This window comes from Crocodylus siamensis, chromosome 4 (assembly GCF_052110815.1).
Source record: "Crocodylus siamensis isolate JL-2025a chromosome 4, ASM5211081v1, whole genome shotgun sequence".
Lineage (NCBI taxonomy): Eukaryota > Metazoa > Chordata > Crocodylia > Crocodylidae > Crocodylus > Crocodylus siamensis.
The window spans coordinates 210,251,150-210,261,339 of record NC_143398.1 but is presented as its reverse complement, the minus strand read 5'-3'; the positions used below and the strand labels follow the sequence as shown (position 1 = coordinate 210,261,339).

Below are 10,190 nucleotides of genomic sequence, written 5' to 3'. Positions count from 1 at the left end.
CCAAGCTGCTGGGCTGAACAATGGCAATTGGATCGGTATCAGCCAATATCACTGGTTAATAACCAGACATCGGTATTGACTCAAAAAAATCTTTATTCATGCACCCTTGTTCTTTGGGTAAATCTGATATCTTTTATTAGACCAACTAAGAGTTGGAAAAATTCTTCTTTGCAAGCTTTCGGGTACAAATATCCTTCCCCAGGCTGAGGACACATCTGTAGTGGTATGCACGCTTCCTGGATGGAATAGAAAAAAAGCCTCTGGCATTATATTAGTGAACTCAAAGCCTCCCCCAATTTCAGATTTATATTTGTCCGTCAAGAGTGAAGGTTACAGGAATGCCCATCTTTCACATTCGTTGACACTAAGGAAAACATGACCAAAACACAGCTCCCATCTTAGAAGTCAGGACTTATGCTGGTAATTGGTCATACAAATCTATAACTTGATGCATGAGCTGGTCATACCTCAACTCATATATCTATATTCTTCCCATCTGTTGTGATATTGTTCTTAGTGAAACTGAGCCAAATCCCTGTTTGACAGTAGGTGATCCTCCTGGGTTAGCATGCCATACTGTATGCTACAAAGTATCTGTTTGGTAGAATCATGATCTCATGCTAAGAGCTGAGAGGATAAACACCATTTACTTATTTTTTTGTTTACTTTTAGGAGAAAAGACAAAAACAACCACCACCCGTGGTGTAAACTCTTTCTGTTGGAGGCCAAATTTACCATGCCTCATCCCTTAACTTTCCTTTCATGATACTTTCTGAACATGACATAACAGGCATGTACAAGCAGTTACTGCACCCAGTTTAGGTTTAGGCAGCTTACTTTAAAGTTGCTTAAATCTAACATGGGATCAGCATGTGCAGGCATTTACCACCACCAGGAGTGACAGTCCAAAGTCAGCAACTCAGGGGGAGGGGGGAGGAGCTGGTCAAAATTGAGGAGCTGGTGGGTCTGCAGAAGGATAGAGTGAGGGATAGCCAGGAGGGCTGGAGGTGTGGGGGTAGGCCCTAGGGCTTGGGTGAGTTGCTGAGCTTCCCTAGTCCCAGAGCTGCGCTGTGAATGCATACAGGTGTTTCACAAGATTAGGTTAACCCTTTATCTAAAATTCGTTCCCTTCCTGAAATGAACTACCTTAGATTGGGTGCAGTATATTTTGGGTGATTTAAGCCCTGCAAATGACTGCGTGACCGAGCATCTGAATCAACCTAACCTTGGCTAGGTAGATTTAAATGTAATGCTGGTATACACCCAATAGCTGCATTGTTTTGTGCTGCTGCCAGATTTGTTGAGACAAAATAAAAAAATTAAAAAATAGAAAAAAAATTAAAAGCTTTTTCCCCTGGTATGGGACTGAATCTCATGGGTGCAACTAAAACTAGAGCAGTACTCATTTCCTGCATATCCATGAACATTATTTAGTAGAGGGGCACCAATACATTGGTCCAACATCAGATGGTACCGATATGAAGAAGATTGCCTATATCAGATATTGGCCTGATGGAGCTGATAAATGCCCATGCTGTGTGCAGCCACAGAGCAGAGCCGCCTCCAGCTGGTAAGTCAGAAGGGGAGGGGACACGGACGGGGTGTGGCGGGGGGGTCAGATCAACACCCCTGCGGTGAGTGAGGGAGCAGGGGCAGGTGCTGCCCATCCAGGGCAGAGGTGAGGCTTGTGGGGTGGGGGCGGCTCCCGCTGCTTCTTGCACCCCAGTTGGCGGGGGGGGGGGCGTGTGCCCCTAGATCTATGCGGTATACACACAGCTTTTCTTGCTGAGGGGTGAGCTCAGAGCGGGCTCTGGCAGCCCTGGGAGGAGGCTGGAACCACCCCAAATTTTGCCACAGCTTCACTCCCAGCCCTGTGCTGCCTCTACCCAAGCACCACAAAAAGCCACAGCTGCACTGAGTGGCAACACAGGACCGGGAGCAGAGTTCTAGCAAAATTTGGGGTGGCTGCAGCCACCTCTCAGTTCTGCCAGAGCCTGCTCTGAACCCAGCAAGAAAAGCCCTGCACAGTGCCGACTCTGCAACTGCCGCCTATGCCATGCTGTGCAAATCTAGGGGCACACCCCCCCACACACCCTTCCGGGGTGCAAACAGCAGCAGGAGCTGCCCCCACTGCATGGGCCGCGCCCCGGTCCTGCCTCTTCCCAGCTGGGCAGCACCTGTCCCTCCCCCCTCCCTCACCACAGGGGTTGTTGATCTGCCCCCCCTCCCCTTCCACCGCACCGGACTTACCACCTTATGGCAGCTGTATCAAATCAGTACTGGCTAATATGCCTCCTTAAATATCAGTTAATATTGCCCCCAAAACTCTCTATCGATGCACCCCTATTATTCAGTCTCTGATATCATGTCAAAGGCCATCAAGAATATCAAAATACATAAATCACTGTCTGGAATTAAGGATTTAAAAAAAGAAAATTTTTAGATAGTAAACACAAATACACAACTTTGCATAGGACAATTTCATAAGCAACTGTTATCTATTTTGCAGGCAAGGTTCAATGTTTAACCATGTCTAAACCTGTCAAGTGAAGTATAAAAGTGACTTTTAAACCCTGCTGGGATTAGAATGATTTTGTAAATGCTATATGGGAGGGATTTCAGTTTGTTAATCATGAAGATGTTATGTATACATTTTCAATACAAGGAAATAAACATTGCTTAAGGGAGCTATTTTCCTTCTGGTTTTAAAATACCTTTTCTACTATATATGACACACTACTAGTATACTTGCCTTCTAGAGTTCACATTCAGAGTGGTGGCATCCTTTCAACTTATGCATATTCTACTGCATGCAATAAAAAACAGGGCAAGCTAGTACTGACATTCTCCATGGGTCATTTTGCAGGTATGGACAAAAGAAATATAGTTAGTTAGTTAGTGTGAAGGTCCAACCCAAAGGTTAAAAAAAAAAAAAAAAAAGTAATCAACATCTAAGGAAGGTTAAGTTGAGATTCCCTCCTTAAGCTGAGTTTCCCTTCTTACTTAAAAGAATTAGACTCCACAGGTACCAGCTTATGAAAAGGTCAGATAGTCTAAAGCCACAGCGTGCTAAAACTGAATTACAGTCATGCAAGGAGCTTTTTGAACATTCGGGTGAAAAACTGAAGCATTAAACATGAAGGTGCAAATGAAAAGGTATTCCTTTAATGGTGGAATCAGTAAATTATATAAATGTTTGATGATTTGTATTCAGCCTCCTGAGGAGAGCTACAATTTTAGTCTGGTAACCAGCAAAGGTTTCTCCTTTTTTCTACCTTCCCTGAAGACAAAGGAGCATCTTTATCTTAGATGAAGTTAAGCATCTAAGATCTGCTGAGACAGAAAGTGATCATCTCTTTTTTCATTCACAATTCAGTATCATGTCTTATATGGTTAAAAAAAGAGAGGAGCTATATTTTTACTGTAAACTGTAAAGGAAGGGAAAGAAACATGAGACAAAAGTGTATGAACTACGGTATTTATGAATTCTTGTCAAGTTTTATGAATAAGTTACCTAATTTTTCTTCCAAGTTGTGACAGATAATTCACTTCTGGCTAGTGAAGTAATGTAAAACGATTCCAGGTTACTGAACAAAAAGTTTGGCAGTCAGCCATTAAAAAAAAATCTCTTATAAGTTCCTTCAGTTAAAACAAAAAAACCAAAAAACCACTGAATATTATAAAATGTTTATACCGTACAAAATAAATATATTGTTAAAAGAATAAAACTCAACAATTACTTTTATTTAATCATAACCCAACATGAAATCTTTTAGGAAATAGCACAAAACTCAGATTTTGCAGTAGACAACCTCTTGACAGTAGTTGGATTGTAGCTATGATTACAAATGAATCATTTCTTCCCTTGAAAATGTATCATCCTGATAGGAAATACAAAAAGTTATATATATATGTTCCAAATTAACCACATAATTTTATTTCAGTATCAAATGTTTATTGAATAACAGAAGATTTTAGACATTGAAATAAACTTTGTAAGCTTTGAATTATTCTTTTAATTTAAAATAATAATTTTTCACATGAATAATTTCAAAGATTTTACAATTAATTAGTTATACTTCATGAAGGAACTCTTTCTTTCATAAAGTATCAAAACCGTAATTTTGCTATCATTAAGTCTTGGCATGTGTGGAAGTATTTAAAAAGGTATACAGAAGACTCTGATCATTAGAATGTTAGAATAATACTATACACAAAAATTATTCAATAGTAGAATGAGAAAAGCTATATTATTAAGAAAAATCTTAAAATAGAACGAAAGAAAAAACTTTAAATAATTTATGCCCTGATTTTTTGTTCAATACCAGAAAAAATAGTTAATGAGATAAAAAAACAAAATGGTGGGCCCAACTTTTAGTGGAAAAAAGTATACGTTAAGAGAGGCTAGAGTGTGCTTCAGTGAACATAATTACCATTTTCTATTAATTACTACAACATTTAACTTAAAGTGACATTGAGGCAACAAGTGGTAGAGATTATTTAAGTTCACAAAATTTGTTAACATAAGTATTATAAAATTACAAAATTAAGGATCTGAAATTCTCAGACTTCTCTTAATCAGTATTTCTCAGCATGTTATTGTCATTCACTCCTGAAGGTACGAAGTTGAAATCAACTTTTGATTCGTTCATCAATAATAATAAAAACATTTGCACCTTGTTTTAAGTTCTGAAGCAGCATTTCCACCTTCAAGAAAAAAAAGGCAAAATATAACTATAAATTACATTCTAATAAATCTTTCCCAGGCATTAGGAGTCCCAGCATGAAATTCCTATATTTTCATTGACAGTATATATTAACATACACCTGCATTTACATTTTCAATAATTTGCCATTAGTATTAAGTCTGTCTTTGAAGTAACAGTAAAGTGCAAAATATTTGGTATAATATCTAGTGATTATTTTTTGCTTCTGTGGAGTATGAGCGACTGAGCATGGATCTTCCATTGATAGAGATTGTGCTGGATGGAGCTCCAACCTAGAAGAAAGAAAAATAACTTTTTAATAGAAATACTTGTTGACTTATAAAAAATCTCCTTACCCATTTGTGTATTACAAATGCAGCAACATTTAGTTCAATTTATTATTTCTCAAAGAAAATAATTTTAGTACTACTGTGGCATGTACATTTTAAACAGAATTAAGGGTGCAAGTCTCTTCATCAAGAGTCTACATAATACCATTATCTAGAGCCTGGAGATCTGCTGACATCTTGAAGAAAAATGTTAAACCAGTATACCTTCCCTTAAACAAGTGCTCAGTAGAAGTGATGCCAGACAAACTTCTTGTTTTAGACGCTTTCCAAAATAACGAAGCAGATTTTTAAAATAGTAGTAAGCATGAATCTTGAATTAAGGCAAAGGCCCAATTTTCAGTCATTCTACATAGGCCAACAATTCCAATTAGTCAGTGGGACTTGTGGGTGTTCTGCAATCCAGAAACAGATTTTAGACTAGCACAGTTCAGTTATTCTGGAGGGAGGAAAATAATTAAAAACTACCTTAAGTGATCCACTTAGGCTAGTCACTACTGAGGTCTTTATTCAACAGGAAAGATCCACAGCAACAAAAGGCCATAAACACTGGCTCTGCATGCTGGCAAGTTATTAAAGAAGGTGGGGGGGGACTTGGCTGGCTCTGCTAGCATTTGTCTCGTTTTCTGAATGTTCCCTTATATATCTGAGCAAGAGGAGGGATGTGGAACGCCCGTGATATACCTTTTACCTCATTCAACATGACCAAATATTAGCCCATTTTCACCCACAGCATCAATTAAGGGAAGCTATGAGTTCATTCACTCAGTGTTCTTTCCACACCTGGATCGCTATCTTGATGTTATCCCACTGATGTAAGTGTTTTGTTTTCCCATTTGGTACAATATGCTCTGCTCTTAATTTTAAACATTTAATAAAAACATTGTCTGAATTCATCAGCACAACAGATCTAAAAATACAGTTGATATCAAGCTTCCTCCCTTGCCCCCGAATCATACTTCACCTCCCGTTTTTTTTTTTGAGAGAGAACAGTACAGTCATTACTGTTTTACAGATTTTGGAATTACAATTGCTCCCTCATCTGAACAGGCTTCACGAAACTCTCAGTTCCCTATGCTGCAGAATACTTGTAGGTACAGCTTAGGCTTCTTTAACCTTTCAATACTCCCTTAAAACAAGCATTCTACTGAAAATATAAAAATGTTATAGTTTAATCTCAGTATGATCTTTCCTTTCCAACATAAGAAATAGTTTTAAATGATCTCACGTGTTTTCTTGTAAACATTTTTCTGTCATCTAGTGCAACTTGACCAAAGGATAATATTGAACAAATATATTAAGGGCCCATTTGCTACCTTTTTAAGCATTCAATCTATTTGGGATGTTTTCCTTGAACTGAATACAACGTTTTCAGATGCTAAAGCAGTAGTAGATGATTTTTAAATTTATTTCTCACTTTACTGTCCACAATGCAATTATGTGTAGAATAACGTTGCAACAAATTACAATAATAAAAAGCACAATGGAAGACGACCATATTTCTTGCAAACCAGATAGGGTCAGATTTCTACTCAGCCTATAGAATTTCAAAAGTTGATTAATAAGCATGGTTCTTAATTGATTTGTGATTAGTTGGCAGATTATTTACTACTATAAAATTATTCGTTTGCCACTCTTAGCAACCACTAGATAATACGGAATTATCCTGGCATACCAAAATTTATGGCATTTCAGAATTATCTATTTTTTTTGCCAAGGGGATGCCAGGCATGGGGACCTTTAAAATACCATTCCACTGTCATGCTTCAGATAAAATGACAGGTTTGCTACCTCAAGTAGGATGAAGATGGGTGCCAAAATATAGAAAGCCAGGAAATCCACTTTCTCCCGAATCTAATTTTTCCTAGGAAAGCAATTGTTTCTATTATGTCTTTACCAGGGAATATATCTGAAGCACATTTGGGGTTCAGGGTGTTCTAACAGGAAAATACTAGAGCAGAATAATATTTTCTTTTTCTGCAAAGAAAGACCTGAGACAGAACAGGCTTCTGGGGATGTCCAGTTACTCATGGGAACAAGTGACAATTGCACATTTTGCAAGCCCTCCATCTCTAGTCATGCTCCACTGAAGCATGAAACAACACAATTAATGTTTTTGTCCTTGAAAAATAAACCCAAAATATGCTGTTTCATTTGGATGCCTCTTCCTTGTAAAACTATGTTCTAGAAGTAGGAAATTATCAGAGTACGTGTCACAAATTCCTGAAGCCCCGAGTTTCTCCCTGCTGTACCATTGCTATACCAAGAAACAGACCCGGGATAACACTTTATCTTCACAAACCTCAGCTCAAGTGCTCTTATACTAGACCTCACAGCTGCAGAAAGTGAATCAGCCCTAGGTGGCCTCCTCTTTGGGCTGTGAAAAATTTTACATCTCCGTTTCTGTAGAAAGGATTAGCCTGGAATATCACTTGCCCAGAGATCACTCTTCACCACAGGCAAGGAGTAATGAGACAAAACAGCAACAAAAAGCCCCCTTATTATTATGGGAAAAGAAAGAATTATACAAGCAAAATTGACCATAATTTTGAAGACAGAAAAACAAGATAAGAAAAGTTTCTTACCTACTCATCTCACTACACCTTAGCCCCCCTTGAGAGTCCTACTAGTGGTTTTAGATATCAGCCTCCTGCTGACTGTACAAGCCCTGGTGTCTGGGACCTGAACTCTTCAAAGTCTGGGATCCAAAGACCTCAATTCTACCTTAGGTGGGGTCTAAAAAGCCTCCAAGCTATCTCCCTGCCCACCCCACCACCCCCCATAAAATTATTTCTAATTGCTCGTGAATTCCCAAAAACGTTTGGTCTGCCTGAGGCACCTGGAATTCCTCTGCCTGATGGCCATTTCTCTCAGCTGCCTTTTCTATAGGGGAGCTTCTTTCCCTATTACAGGCAGAACTGGGTGCCCAACCCAATAATGTCTTCTTTTGCTTGTCTGCAAGTGGCAATAGTATAAGTATGCATGCCTCAGTCCCTTGACTAACCCATGTCCAAAATTATCAAGATATATATATCTATATATCTATCTATATATCTATATATATAGACAGAATACTATAATCTTTACAGTGATAAGCAGCATAAATGAATATAGTATAACATGGGGTTTCCAATTAAACCAGATACCATATCAGTGCAACAAAACAAGACAACATTCCTGACATCCCACAAACATCCATAATGGGTTTTGTGACCATGGGCCCACATCTACACGTGCCGAGGACCATGTATTTGGTACTGGGCAATTATTTGGTACTTGCATTGGTACTTGCTTTAGGTTTGCTTTAGTTCTGCAAATGACTGTGCACTACCTATGGGTACTGCACAGTCCTGGCAGCTCATGGTTATTTTTAGATGCTATGTTGCCATAGTGATGAGTTATGGCGACATAGTTTATCGTTACAGCAACGCAGCATCGGCATCATAGTTTGTGCCTGCCGATGCTACAGCTACATGGCATCTCATGTAGATGCGCCCAGTATGTACTAATCATATAGCTACAGGTTGCATTTTTTTAAACACACAAAGACTTGTATCAAAGCTAAGAGTTCCCTGGGGAAGGGGTGAGTTGAGAAACAGGAAATTAAAAAGAAAATGAATTTATTTAAATCAGAGTTTTTGCAAAGATAATATGAAAAAGTGATCTCTGTACAACTCCCCCTGGAATCACTGACCAAAAACACCTACCAGTACTGTATGATAAATTGTCTACAATCCACAAGAAACTGATTTTCAACTTTTGCTTGTGAACTGTTGTGGGAAGGCTGTAGTTAATTTAGGTTTAAGTACAGCAAAAGTCTTAAAATCTATACCTATTCATTAAAGCATTTAAACACAGGCATGTTTTGGAGCAGCTTGTTAAACAGAGGGGCTCAAATGAGTCCATAATAATAACAAATTTATTTCAGAAAGATCATAATATCTCTATCTGAAAACATATCAGCATAAAACATTTCCAGATACCTTTATATATTTGCACTGGCATAACAAAACCCCACCTTCAGAAGACTTCTCCATCTTAAAACTGAGACTGACTGCTTTAGACATGAATTTGTTAAATTTTCAAATAAGTATTGTTAGTCAATTATAATGATGTAATGATAAAAAAACTCACCCTTTTCAATTTGGCAGCGGCATCACCAGAGCGTATTGCAGCCAGCACACTCTGGTGAATCTGTTCTGGGTCAGGGTGTTGGATTGGTAAAGCAGCTTGCTTCTTAAAAGTAGCAGTAGGGTGGTCAGTTGAACACTGAACCTGTCTGTTCTGATCATTGTCTGCAAAGCTAATTTTCTATGAACCAAAAAAAAAACCCAAACCAATTGTTAGGTCATGAGCGGCAATAAGCAGCAGTCAGGCTAAACATTATATAGAAACACACTGTATACAACTTTACATACAAGGTTCTACTATTATTCTAAAGTTTTGCTTCATTCATTAAAGACAACTGCTACTTATATATTTGCATCTTACACGTTATGTGTGGGGGCATATACCCCCAAACTGATAATGCCATAAACGACTCATGACTTTTCAAAACAAAGTCTAGGAGTCAAAAGGATTCAAGGAAAGAGTTAAAAGAGGACACTCTCTCAACAAGTTTTTAGAAGTTATGAATTTTCCCCTTTTTGTTATTTATGTGGCTTAATTAATGTGAAATTGAGTATAGCTCATTTGCCTGCATGCCCTTTACCGGGTCTTGGAGAGATTTGGGAAACAGGCAGCTTCTTCTGTACCACAGGATGAAGAGGGGAACCAAATCATTCATATTTAGATTCAGGGATTTGGACTCCCTTCCAGCCCCAGTTTTCTATGGTTTACAGGCATACCTCGGAGATATTGCGGGTTCGGTTCCAGACCACCGCAATAAAGCGAATATCGCAATAAAGCAAGTCACATGAATTTTTGTTTTCCCAGTGCATATAAAAGTTATGTTTACACTATACTGTAGTCTATTAAGTGTGCAGTAGCATTATGTCTAAAAAAACAAATGTGCAGACCTTAATTAAAAAATACATTATTGCTAAAAAATGCTAACCAATGGAAAAATGGCGTCAATAGACTTGCTCGACGCAGGGTTGCCACAAACCTTCAATTTGTAAAAAAACGCAATATCTGC

General features: G+C 38.3%; 1 protein-coding gene across 1 annotated transcript in view; it reads right to left on the bottom strand.

Moving 5' to 3' along the window:
• Positions 1-3,723: 3,723 nt before the first annotated feature.
• Positions 3,724-10,190, bottom strand: part of COBLL1 (cordon-bleu WH2 repeat protein like 1) — a 158,221-nt gene continuing 151,754 nt past the window's right edge. Inside the window, exons 14-15 of the mRNA XM_090041717.1 lie at positions 9,188-9,364; positions 3,724-4,999 (exon numbers count right to left, since the gene is read on the bottom strand). Coding sequence (XP_089897843.1) covers positions 4,913-4,999; positions 9,188-9,364 — 264 coding nt within the window. The 3' untranslated portion in view covers positions 3,724-4,912. The remainder of the gene's footprint in view (positions 5,000-9,187; positions 9,365-10,190) is intronic.